Source organism: Chlorocebus sabaeus, chromosome X (genome assembly GCF_047675955.1).
Source record: "Chlorocebus sabaeus isolate Y175 chromosome X, mChlSab1.0.hap1, whole genome shotgun sequence".
NCBI lineage: Eukaryota > Metazoa > Chordata > Mammalia > Primates > Cercopithecidae > Chlorocebus > Chlorocebus sabaeus.
The window spans coordinates 706,685-720,523 of NC_132933.1; the positions used below are offsets into that span (position 1 = coordinate 706,685).

Sequence of the window (13,839 nt, forward strand, 5' to 3'; positions counted from 1 at the left end):
GGGAAAAGTCACTCCAGACACTGTGTTTTCTCTCGGACGTGCCTTCTGACCAGATATGACCTCCTTAAAGGATGCAGATGCCATTGTGACCAGCATGAAGTTTCCCAGTGGGGCAGCTGTTAGCTTGGACATCAGCCAGCACTAGACAGACAGCTGTGACCACAGATGGGAGATTCATGATTCCCAAGGTGTGTTGTGGATGAATAATCAGAATCCCTTGGGCATGACCAGGCAGGGTACGTCCTATCCCTCTGCTCCCAGACCCAGGCTGGCCGCTACCAAAACTCATATTGAGAGCACTTCAGACATTTTGTCTGAAGAACCCTTAAAGGGAAAGAACCTCCAGAAATCACCAAAGAACAGTTCCTCAGAGTCATGGCAAAGCAGTCTTGGGGGAACCAGGCAGCCATGGACCTACCCAGCAAATTGGTAAAGATCTCCGTGGTCAAGACAGAAACTCTGTAAACTGCCCCAAGGCTCAAGCCAAGACCCTGCATGAGATCCGATTGCCTGTTTCACTTCTCCCTGTTACTGAGAGAGGGAGATGGAACCTTCTGGTGACATTATCCTCACCGGAAATTAAGAAGGGAGATCAAGAAGGGAAAGCAATAGGAAACCATGTATGTTTCATTACTGGTGTAACCAAACCCTTCAGGATGTGACTTCAGACCCAGGGACAAAAAGTTGGAGGTTGTTTATCTGTTTTCTGTTGAACTCCGGCCTGGTACACAAGAGATGCTCTTTTGGTCAGAGTTTCCTCTGGTTGGGTCTCTCAGGAAGAAAGTAGGTCAGGGATTGGACCACGTAAACTGACCTGGAAACCAGCGGTTTCAGCTTTTCTGTATGGCAAGTACAGCAGAGGGCTGGTTAAGCTGTTAGACTAAATGTCACAGGCATGCAGCAGGCTGCAGCTCGTACTAGGCCCCTTTGTGGGTATTTAAGAACCAGTTTTCTTGAAGAATCTGTGATTTTGTGCACTGTGATATTATACAGCACCATTCCTAAGAAATATGATGAAATAACCATATGTAGTATTAAAAACCCATTTTATTATTCTTGCCTGAAATAGACATTCTCTTTTAATGTCTCTTTAATGTCCCCAAGGGGACATGGAAACATTTCAGAAATAGGCCTTCTCATTTCCTTTTAGGAGCTACGTGGTGAAAATGTTTAAGAGACAAGGTCTTGCTTTGTCGCTCAGGCTGGCTCACGGTGGTGCAATCACAGCTCACTGCCACCTCCAACTCCTGAGCTCAAGGGTTCCTCCCACCTTAGCCTCCTGAGTAGGTGGAAATACATGCATGTATTACCACACCTGGCTAATTAAAACAAAAAATTTAAGAGACAGAGGCTCACCATCTTGCCCAGGATGGACTTGAACTCCCAGGCTGAAGCAATCCTCCCAGCTCAACCTCCCAAAGTGCTGCAATTATAGGCATGAGCCACCACACCTGGCCTATCCTACTTTAAAAAAACTTTTTAGGGCCTGGCATGGTGGTTCACACCTGTAATCCCAGCACTTTGGAAGGCTGAGGCAGGTGGATCACAAGGTCAAGAGATCAAGACCATCCTGGCTAACACGGTGAAACCCCATCTCTACTAAAAATGCAAAAAATTAGCCAGGTGTGGTGGCGAGTGCCTGTAGTCCCAGCTACTCGGGAGGCTGAGGCAGGAGAACGGCGTGAACCCGGGAGGTGGAGCTTGTAGTGAGCCGAGATCGCGCCACTGTATTCCAGCCTGGGCAGCAGAGTGAGACTCCATCTCAAAACAAAAACAAAAACAAAAAAACAACTTCCTGTTTTCTCTATTAAAGTGGGAAGCAATGTTAGATAACATTGCTGAACGTGAAAGCAGAAATGGGGAATTCAGAGGTTTGAAAATGAAAGGGTTTGCCTTTGCAGAAAGTAGGAGCATACTGATCAAAGACATCATGGAACATGAACAGCTTCCCAATTGTGGAATTGGCTTTGCAGATATTATTACAAATTGGCATGGGCAAGTCCTCAGTATCTGTTCAACAAATGGACAAGCTGAGAAGAGGCTTGTTATCACCTCTTCCCATTTGACTCACATTTGTTAATTCTGCCTCATCAGAGGCATGAAAATGTTAGTGTGAGGCAGAGAAATCACACATGTCCTGATGGGAGACACTGAGAAAGGCCTAGCACCACATGCCAAAAGTGCGTAACCTATCCTAGTCATAAGCAAACAGCAGACATGGAGCAATAGTCCATCTCCTAAAATGTCTATGTCATGAAAGAGGAAAACAAGTCTAAGGAGCTGGTCCAGAGGAAAGGAGACTAAAGTGACATGAAGGCTAAATGCCATGCATGATCTGAGATTGGATCCTGGATCGGAAAGAAAAAAACTGCCATAAAGGACAATATTGAGTTAACTGGCAAAATGTGAATAAGCTCTGTGTAGTTTGCACAATAAGATTGTATTTATTAAATGTGCTTATTTTGACAATTGTACTATGGTTATGGAAATAAATAAACTTAATCTTGAGAAATACACAATCAAGTATTTAAAGGTAAAGGAGCATCATGTCTGCAACTCACTCTCAAATAGCATGTGCACATGTGCATGTGTGTATGCTGGAGAGGGAGAATATAATCAAGCAAATGCGACCAAAGGTTAACAACTGTTGCATCTGGTTCTTCATACTATTCTTGAAATTTTTCTGTAAGACTAAAATTCTTTTAATATGAAATTTTAAAGTCTTTGTATGTGTGCTTGTCCTACCTTACCCTTGCTTTTGTTCATTCTCCCCTCCACTGCCAACCTCAACCCAAGGCCAACTCACTTTATGTTCTTTTGAAGGAATGAATACATTCTGAAAGTGGATTATCAAGTTCTTCTATTTCAACTAGTTTCCCTTCCTTACATGTAAAACTTTATCCTATGTACATGAGTGTTGCTATGGTAAGGCACATAATTCAGTCTCATTAGTTTCCTTAGTTACTGTGCCTTTTGTTATAGAATGAATGACCTATCTTCTCTCACTTACCCTTTAGCTTATGATGGTAGGTCTTTATTTTTCCCATATGGCTTAACCTAGCTTGTTAGTTTTTCTTCAAGTCTTTAGGTTTGCAGCTTGTCTTTAATAAAAGACAATCTTATTCTTCTTTTTTCCTAATCCCAAGGCTTTATTTTTATAGGTGCTTCCCCTGTTAATACTTACAAGCACAAATGTTCTATATGGATGACATCTCATTTCTTCTTTATCATGTTACTCATTGTTTTCCTTTAAGTACTCTGTTTTCCCCTCAACAAAATCATTAAGGTCTAGGACAGCAGGAGCCATGACCTTATTATTCCATACAAGTATCCAGTAAATTTCCTGAAGAATCGTTTTATGGAATGATCCCTTTAAATTATCTTCAAAGCAGTGTTACCTAGCCCACTGGAACTTAACCTAATTGCACTAATTACCTTATCATAAAAAGCACTGAAATGGTCACATCACTCTACCTCGCCAACTAAAATTATACCTTTCTTTTAACAGAAAAAAAGATTTCACTCTTTCTCACTTGCCATTCTTTACCACAGCTTGGAATTCTTTTCCTGTTAAAGGTAGTTAAAGCTTTTATTCATTGCTCACTTTTTCTGAGGTTTGCAATACAGTGCCTCTGTTAGACTCAGTTCTTTTTTTTCCCATTTGTTTACTTTCTTAAATATTAGTTTTAATTGACAAATCATAATTGCATACATTTATAAGGTACTACTTCTTAAAAGGCTGTTTGGAGATGAGTGTGAATGCCAGCTCAGTTGGGCAATTATTTTTCTTTAGTTGTACCCATAGTTTCATTACTGTACTTTTTTTTTTGAGACAGAATCTCACTCTGTCGCCCAGGCTGGAGTGCAGTTGTACAATCTCAGCTCACTGCAACCTCCATCTCCCAGGTTCAAGTGAATTCTCCTGCCTTAGCCTCCCCAGTAACTTAGATTATAGGCACCTGCCACCATGCCTGGCTAATTTTTACATTTTTAATAGAAATAGGGTTTCACCTTGTTGGCCAGGCTGGTCTCCAACTCCTGACCTCAAGTGATCTGCCTACCTCATCCTGCCAAAGTGCTGGGATTACAGGCATGAACCACTATGCCCAGCCTGTAAATACTTTTGAGATCTCAGGTGAGAGACCTGATGTGTCCTCATTGTTAATCCTTTGAATATTGTCTGCCCTTCAATATAGATATTTCATACACTCTCTCCATGTCCTTGAGAGTTTTACAAATAAATGCTTTGGCGTCTGTCTTTTCTTGTTCATTTTATAGGTGAACAGCTACCATGGTAAGTGTTGGACAAGGTGTCGTATACATGATTTCATACACTGCTCCTAACAACTCTGAGACTATGTTCTTTTCTGACAGAGAGGAAACTAGAGAGGCACAGACAAGTTAAAATATTTTCTCAACTGGTAAGTGACTGAAACAAGATGCTAACACAGACCTAGTCCCCAACTAAAGTCCACTCTGGACTCCAAATCTATTTTGTCTTGAATTATGGAGCACATGGCTCCTTAATCATTTCATAATTTAGAATTGATTTTTTTCAGTTACGTTCTGCAATATCCTTTTTTTTTTCTAACTGCTATAAAGATTGAAATGTTCCCACTACTGCTGCATTACAAACACCTACCTGGGTTCTTGTTTAATGGCTCAGATCTTCTCCCCTGAGAGAATTCAATTGTTCTCTGAACTCTGAAACTTTCTGGGTGCTCTGCTTCAGATACTTATAAGGTTTTTTTCCTTAAATTCGTAGGGAATTTCTTTTTACCACCAAATTTTATGTATTTATTTCCCACTGTAACTTATTACTATAGTGAAAATAATTGTTCAGTAATATATGTGTCAAACTTTTCTTCATTAGTGGTTGGTACTTCATTCTTTCTGGCTGATGGCACTACCATGGGAAAAATTTTAGGCCAATCTGATTTCAGTGTTGACAGTGACAGGAAAACAAATCAGACACTGAATTTTTTCAGTGACATTAAGGCTTTACAGGAATATATTAATAGCTATAAAAACAACTTTATTGGGACATCAGTGAGCCAATTAAAGAATCTGAATAAGGTCTATAATTTAAACAATAGTATTATATGAATGTTAATTTCCCAGTTTTTATAAATGTACCATGGTTATGTAAGAGAATTTCTTTGTGTTTAGGAAATTCATAGTGCAGAGTAGGGGTAAAAGGTACCATGTCTGCAACTTAGTCTAATACTTCAGGAATATACATATATGTATATACATATATGTAAAAGAGAATGATACAGCAAATGTTGCAAAATGTTAAAATCTGGCAAATCTGGGAGAAGGTAGATCTGTCATCTCCCTTATTCTAAATCAGTATTTAACTGGGGGTGTTCAACAATATCCCCACCTAACACCTACTCCCAGAGGTTGTCACAGTAGGTCTGAGTTACAGTCTAGGAAAGATTAATTTGGGGCAGGTACATTTTATAAAAGCTTTCTCGGGTGATTCTGAGAAACATCCTCACCCACCCAAGACTGAGAATTAATACTGTATTTCTTAGGACCACTCGTGTTTCATTAAAGTCTGGGACTGTACCACTGATGATTTTTTGCCATTCGTATCACAGCATAAACGAATTTAGAACTTGCTATCAAGTCAAACCCATATGACTAGTACTAGCACAGTGGGAAGAGCAGACTTGGCAGTCAGACCTGGATTCTAACCTCAGCTCTGCCACTTAATTCATGTGAGTCTTTGTTTACCTTTCTGTACAATGGGGGTAAGATCTCTAACTCACAGGTTGCCACAAGGATTGGAGAAGAAAACATTTGTAAACCATTAGCACATAGTTAAGTGCTCGTGAATATTAGTTCACTCTCCCCAAGTTACTTTTCTCCTTTCTGGAGAGGCAGATACGGACAAAAAAAAAATCATGATTCTCAAAAAGGGGTAAAGGTAGAGAGAAAGCAATTTAGTTACATTACACCGATTAGAAGGGTAAAGATGTATATTGAGAGCTCCAATGGACTATACATAAACAGCAACTGTAAAAATCAATTTTGCAAATTTTGCCCTTTAAGTCTGCAGAATGGGAGTGTCCTGGACAGTAATGATATTCAGCAATCAGCAATTTTCAGTTAACAGTTTAATTTTTTTATATCAACTGACAGACTTATTAAAAACAATCAATATGACATAATTACTTTTAATACATAACAAAATAAATCAAAATAGTGACATCTGCTTAAGGACAGTCGAATTTTGGTTTAAAATAACCATACCCTATGTAATGGAGAAAGAAACATGATATTAATTTCTGAGAACAATAAACATTGCAACCCCACGATACTCACCAACATGTGAAGGCCAAACAGTTATATGAGGATGGGAATGATACCAGCCCACAACTCTCATGGGGCGGCCTGTCAGTTCAGCCAACCTGTGTGTCTGTCAAGGTACTTTCAAAATGTGGGAACAAAATTTTCTAATGCTAATAAGGGCTCAGAAAGCACCCTGAAGTTTAAAATAAGCTTATTGCAATTTAATGGCAACAAAAGAATGAAATAAGGTTAATGCTGAGTTTCCCATAACGCCCATTTAAAGCCAAAATTTTTTTAACTAGAAACCATATGCCGTATATAGTTACATCCTCAAGTTTCATTTAGCTGATGTTTGATCACTCGAATCATTACCACTGTGCTATCTGAAAAGCTTTTCTAAATCGTCAGAAGTTGTCACTTTCAAGACTGCTGCTGTTATCCTGTAAAATGCTGATTAGTTTTCCTGCAAATTATTTATATTAAAATAATCCTTTTTATACATATTTCTAAGATATATTTTCAAGTTTTCAAATGATAAGAGAAACTACTTAACTTCTCTTAGCCCATTTCTTCAGCTGCAGACTGAGGCAGGGGAATAATGTTTCAGAGCAGTGAAGAGTAAATGCAATAATCCACACACGGTGTTTAGCGTAGTGCCTGGCAAACACCTAGTAAGTGCTTAACAAATAGTAATTGCAGCTGAAGTTTGCAGGGCAGAGGACCACAGAGGAGAGCTGCAGAGACATATCCGCACTTGAGGGTCCCACTTGAGCATTCAGCAGATCACTGATGAGCGGAAGGATGTGAGGAAACTACCAGAAGCCAGGGAAAGGATTCCTTAAGAAAAAAAAAGTGGGATGGGGACCAGCTTCATATTCACTCACGAGGTGCCAGTCAGGGCACTCAGTAACATACTGAAACAAATCACAGGAAACGAATGCCCCATTTGATCATTTTGGGGTTATATTTAACATGAAACATTGCATTCAGTTCCTAGCACTGCATTTTTTGAAAGGAAGTCACAAAGGAGAATCTCTCAAGAGGATAGAGACCAAGGTAGCAAATGGCCTAGAAATTAAATGATACTAGGAAAACTGGAAGGAGGGGCAGGGAGGAATGGAGAGAAGACTAGGGAGGAAGATGGAGGGGACTCCACACAGAGTTCATTGTCACAGTGATGGACCCTGACATCTTTTGGCACTTAGGAGAAGGAATGTCAGAAAATTTCGAATTCTTCCAATAAAACCCACTCAAAAGAAGAAAGAGAAATTCTAATAACCAAACAATTGGATCTAAGGGAAGAAAATTTGTGAAACCACCTAAAGTAGGATGATTGCAGCAAGCAAGCAGCAATGTGGCCCAGGAATCCCAGAGCACATAAAAGCTTCTATCGACCAGTAAGGATATCTCTGCCTCTGTTGAAGCTGCAGACAGCTGCTCTGGAGAAATTTCTACTCGGTCCTTCCTCTTATCAGAACGTCGTAAGATGATGACAGAATGAATGTGAACAATTCTGACGGCATCGACCTAAAGGAAAATCCACAGAAATGGTTACTTACGGCTCTCTCCAATAACACATCCCCCTTCAACTATAGAATTTCATTTTATTATAATATCAGATAAAATATTCCATTTTAGAAAACTGACACTTTTCTCATGAATGAAATGTTTCAAATAAAAGACACCCAACCTCAATATATACATTTCAGACACAAAAATTTAAAATATATATGCTAATATTTAGATCAAGGAAGGACTTTTGGAATGATCAACCAGTAATTATTTGACTTACAACTATGTACAAAACACTGTGTCACACAAAGGAATATAAATCAGGGTGCTGACAAAGGGTTCAATGTGCTAACGACATGGTTGAGTGGCAAGTTGTCATTCATGAAACTCCACTAAGATAATGTAGTAAGTCAATGCCATAGGAGCTGATATGGCTGGGCTCTATGTCCCCACCCAAATTTCACCTCAAATTGTAAACCCCACGTATCACGGAAGACACCTGGTGAAAGGTGATTGGACTGTAGGGTTAGATTTCCCCCACACTGTTCTCATAATAGTGTGAGAGTGAGTTCTCAGGATATCTGATGGTTTAAAAGTGTGGCACTTCCCCACTTTACTCTCTCTCTCTCCCTCCTACCACCATGTAAGATGTGCCTTGCTTCTCCTTCACCTTCCGCCATGATTATAAGTTTCTTGAAGCGTCCCCAGCCATGTGGAACTGTGAATCAATTAAACCTCTTTTCTTTATAAATTCCCAGTCTCAGGGAGTTTTTGTTTGTTTGTTTTTTGACACAGTCTCACTCCGTTGCCCAGGCTGGAGTGCAGCAGTGCAATCTCAGCTCACTGGAACATCTGCTTCCTGGGTTCAAGCGATTCTCCCACCTCAGCCTCCCCAGCAGCTGGGATTACAGGCACATGCCACCACGCCTGGCTTTTTGTGTTTTTTGGTAGCCAAATTGGCTAGGCTGGTCTCAAACACCTGACTTCAGGCCCGCCTCGACCTCCCAAAGTGCTGGGATTACAGGCATAACCCACCGCACCCAGCCTCAGAGAGTTCTTTATAGTGTGATAACAGACTAATACAGGAGCTCAGAGGAAAGAACTCACTTACATTAGAAAAGCAATCTTTTACATAAGCAGGATATAAATCTAAAAAAGAAAAAAATCTTCACAGAAAAGGCAGACAAGTGTATCTATTCCTTGATTACTGTGGGAAGTGGGGGAAACACATTTCTACAGGTGCCAAATGGAAGTAGTAAAGTGTGAATGAGGTGTCTGGGAGACAACTTGGCCAACTGATTTAGATACAGAGCTTGAGGTGAAATGGCAGATGGCAAGGCTAAGAAAGTTGGAGTGAGAATGTACAAGACCTGAAATGCCAAAAGCCATAATTTACAGGATGAACTCAAAGGAAAAAAATTATTTCAGATAAACTGTAGATGAAGTAACAATGAAGTACTGGGCTAAGCAGATGGCAGAGATGGAAGAAACAGATTTGAGACCCATTAAAAAGAATGAATCTACAACATTTGGTAGCTTATGGACCATGGGTGATGGTAGACAGGAAACGGTCAAAGATGATTCTAAAGTTTCAAGGTTGAAACTAGGTAGAAGATGTGAGGCAGATCTAAGTTTAGAAAGGGTCAGGAAGGAAAGAAGAGCTTGTTTTCAGATGAGATAATCTGGGATGAGAGATATACAATATGGCAATTTTTAGCAGGCAAGTGAGATTATAGCTTAGACTCAAACAGAATCAATGCAGGAATCAATAAAGCGTTTATGAGTGGACAAAAAAGGTGTGGAGTCAGGGAGTGGAGGTCTTGGCCTGAATCAAGGGGAGTGGCCACATTTAGTGTGGGGAAGAACAAGAAGGGCCAGGGAAGAAGACAAAGAAGGCAAAACCAGAACAATGAAATGGTACAAGAGTTTCAGGGGAAAGAGTGGGCTTAACATTATCAGATGTTGAAGGGACAAGGGTGAAATCTGAGAGGAGGCCTTTGAAATCAGCTATAGATTTTCACTGTGCAACAGGTCTGATTTCAGATGTGCAGCAAGTATGAAACACACATGGACTTCAAAGACAACACAAAAAAGTAAAAAGGAATGTAAAATATCTCAACATTTCTTAATATTCACTACATATTAAAATAATAATCCTTCACATACTTAGGTTAAATAAAATACACCCTTCAAATTAATTTCATTTATTCCTTTTTACTGTGATTACTAAAAAATTTAAAATTATGCATACGGATCACATTCGAGGCTCACATTATATTTCTTTTTTTTTGTGGTTTATTTTTGTTTTGCTTTTCAACTAAATACTCCACTTAAAAAGATGATCACACTGGATTTTTTTTTAAAGTTTTTACCGCTAATAAGACACATTTTAAATATTAGTACATAGAAAGGCTAAAACTAAAAGGATAAAAAATACACTATGCAATACTAAAAAGGCAGCTTAACTAATAAAGTTTAATATCTAATTTAGACAGTAAAAACTGACATAAAACTCAAGACGAGGGTATGAAATCTTGAATAACAAAATTACATTATTAAGATTTGGAATGTATCATAGTAACTGATGCCTACGGTGAATTGTTTCTTTCTCTCTTTCTTACTTTAGTCAGAGATTTCAGTGCCTAAGAGGAATGAGTAATATTTAATGCATAGACAGAGGAGGAAGAGGAGTCCACAAATGATTGTGGGAAGGGGGAAACAGGAATAAAAGGAATACAGCAAAACCAACAGAAACCCATGAAAGTTCAGAGATTCAAGGAGAAAGACTAAGATAAGCACCAGGAGATAATCCACTGAAGGTAGAATTAGAAACCAAACCTCAGTGGGTTTGACTGGGGAAGGTGAAGGAGTAGTAATTGTAGCCCATTCTTTTACGAAGTCTGGCTATTAAAGGAAGGATATAAGAGTAGTGACTACAGGAAGATACAGGATTAAGAAGTAGCTTTCCTTTCTGAAAACGAGAGTAATTTAAGCATATTTTTATCCTAAGAGAAAAGAACCAGGTGACAGGGAAAAGACCCAGAAAAGAGACAGAACATTGATAAACAGGGTCTCTGAAGAAGCTGCAGCTTTGGATAGGAAGAGGACTTATTTCTTTGATATGCGAAGAGATGCAAAGTGATTAAGGTGAAGTTTGTATAAGTAGATGAAGCTGTGGCCTGATAACCTGGTGGGAGGAGGGGGAAATAATTCATTTTTATTGTATTTTACAAAAGCATCAGTCTGTGACAGATTGGGGAAAACAATAACCAGTCCTATACCACGATTAAGTGAGAAGCATTACGCTAGACCATCAAGGCTAGAGCATGCCAAAAAAGGTGGTGTAGGAGTGCAGACAAGAAAAAAGTCAAGGTAGACTAAGAACTATGATGCTATGGTTAGTTTGCCTGTTTAAGAAGAGAGGGTTGCATGAGTAGATGTTGGAATTCGGGATAAAGAGGTAATAGTGATGTGAACCACATGCCAAAGTCTCAAGGAAAGTGGAAGAAGGGCCAGAAAACAGGCAGTGACAGCAAGGAGAGCAGCAAGAGGGTGGTACTGACAGTGATTATTAATCTTGATCAAGTAGAGATAATTTGCTACAAAGAACAGAAAATTAGGTCCCATTCCTAGTGAGTAGATTCTGATTTTACTAGAAAGAATATCTCATCCAGCCAGAAACCACATACTCTGGCTGAGATCACTGGACTACAGAAATCTTTCCCCAACTGCAAGTTTCCATCATGCAAAATTTTAGCACACATACCTTTTCAGCAACTGTGCGCATTTCAGTTCCAGTATATGCAAATTTGGAGTCACTCCTACTGGGAATAAATTAGAAAAAAAAAGGAAGTGGGGTTTGGAATATAAAAAGGAATTAAAGCAAAATAACAGGATTAACTGTTTTCGCAATGAAATCTTAGCAGAGACCAAAGAAGAGGAGGGAAACTGAATTGAGACTAGAGTTGCACTCTCTATATCTGTTAGAAGCAATCTGGGACACATGCACAAGTGGCTGAGTGTATAAAGTTATCATAGACAAAGCTAAATTCCTGGAATCCTGGGAATTAAGGAGGTGGGCTTGAGAAGTACACTATGTTATGATGTGAAGTTTAAATTAAAACGTTACCGAAAGGTTTCACCACATCAAGCATTGAAGCTACTGGGGATCTCTGAGATCACTGAGGTCCATCAGGAGGAAAGGCAATGTCACTGTCAATTTACGTGAAGGAATGGATCAACAGGGGGAAATGCCTCTAAACGTATATGCTCTCTGTCACAAAGAAAATTCCTGATATCTCACTGGCATTTAAGGGGAGACAGAACATGAAATACACTGAGCAAGGCCAGGCGAGGTGGCTCACGCACGCCTGTAATCCCAGCACTTTGGGAGGTCGAGGTGGGCAGACTGCTTGAGCCCACGAGTTCGAGGCCAGCCTGGTCAATATGGTGAAATCCCGTCTGTACAAAAAATACAAAAAAAAAAAAAAAAAAAAAAAAAAGCCAGGTATGGTGGCGGGCACCTGTAATCTCAGCTATTCGAGAGGCTGAGGCATGAGAATCGCCTGAACCTGGGAGGCAGAGGTTGCAGTGAGCTGAGATCGCGCCATTGCACTCCAGTCTGGGTGACAGAGCGAGACCCTGTCTCACCCCTAAAACCCAACAATTATGATAATGCTTATTAAGATGTTTATCCCATATCTCAACTCAATAGGAGGTAAGGCAGAAACCAAAGTTCAAGGTTGGGGTGGAACTCAAATTGCATCGAGAGAGCCCCGGAGCGATAATGGTAATTAATTTAAGACACGATGCGGACACAATACTGTCAAAGTCGCCATAATTTTGAGTTAACAATGACTTAGAGATTATAAGATATGAGTAAACAGATACGGTCTTACCTTGGATCATCGTTCAACTAGAGTGGGAAAAAGCAGAAAACATTATTGATCACATTACGTTTGTTTGACGTATATATATGCAGATTATATGACAATTAGGTCATGTGTTCATGCACACGGTATGAAAGACTGGAGAATTACTTTAGACCCGTAAATAGTTAAACTGTATTTCCTCATCCTCTTTGGCCCCTCCTCAACACAATGCAGCGGAAACTTTTGCTTCCTTCAAGCCCCGCACCTTCTGTTAGGCTCTTCGATACCCTTCAAATGCTTTGGTTGTTATCTCTGCTCCCTAGACTGAAGACTAGACGAGGCAAGGGGCTCTAACCGTGGTCAGCTGCTGCATCGTAATACCCGGACGTCCTAAATATACTCCAGTGTCTTTCTGACCTGCCTTGCAGTTTTGGTCAAGGGGGCGAAAAGCGCAGATCTAAAGAGAAGCCCCAGGCTACAGGAGAAAGGGCAAGGCTCCCGGGGCCTGTACATACCGCCGGGGACTCGCAGGAGACTAAACAAGTGTCAGGCGGCCAGAAGAAACGGGGATCCCCGCGACAGAGCTATGTAAAGGGTGTCCAAGGATCTAAATCGAGTATGCCTGTGGCCTCCGCAGCCCTGGGAGCTGCCGGCACCCACCCCTGGGACACACTGGGACTGCTTAGCAGGGTTCCGGACAGGCTAACAGAGCTACTCACCTCCCCTATGCACAGCCCCATCACTTCCTCCTTCTCTGTGCTCAGAGCGTGGTTGAGACAAACGAGGAAAGCGTCAGACTCGAGATGAACCGCCTGCACCGCCTGCACCACCTGCACCGCCATCTTGGCCCGACCCTTCTCACGTCCGCCTCGGGCCCACTTGGTCCTGACCAACCGGGTGCTGCGGCGCAGCCTCCCCAGCGCCCCGCGCTCTGCGCTCCGCCCAGGCCTGGCCTTCGGCGCGCGGGTTCCTCGGGGGCGGGGCTTAGGGAGCGGGCGGGGCTGTGGGGGCGGGGCTGTGGGGGCGAGGAGGGGGTAGCGGGCGCGAGGCTGGCGCGCGGGGGCGGGCCTTGGCGCGCGGGGGCGGGGCCCGCCCAGCAGCACCTGGGAAACGCCCGCGGGGTTTGGGGCAGGCGTGGCCGTCGGGGCGGAGGGCG

At 41.3% G+C, this 13,839-nt stretch overlaps 1 protein-coding gene across 1 annotated transcript in view; it reads right to left on the bottom strand.

Moving 5' to 3' along the window:
• BRCC3 (BRCA1/BRCA2-containing complex subunit 3) overlaps positions 1-13,635 on the bottom strand; it is a 48,827-nt gene extending 35,192 nt beyond the window's left edge. Inside the window, exons 1-5 of the mRNA XM_007993207.3 lie at positions 13,403-13,635; positions 12,711-12,727; positions 11,579-11,636; positions 7,708-7,827; positions 6,334-6,421 (exon numbers count right to left, since the gene is read on the bottom strand). Coding sequence (XP_007991398.1) covers positions 6,334-6,421; positions 7,708-7,827; positions 11,579-11,636; positions 12,711-12,727; positions 13,403-13,525 — 406 coding nt within the window. The 5' untranslated portion in view covers positions 13,526-13,635. The remainder of the gene's footprint in view (positions 1-6,333; positions 6,422-7,707; positions 7,828-11,578; positions 11,637-12,710; positions 12,728-13,402) is intronic.
• Between the last annotated feature and the right edge of the window lie 204 nt (positions 13,636-13,839).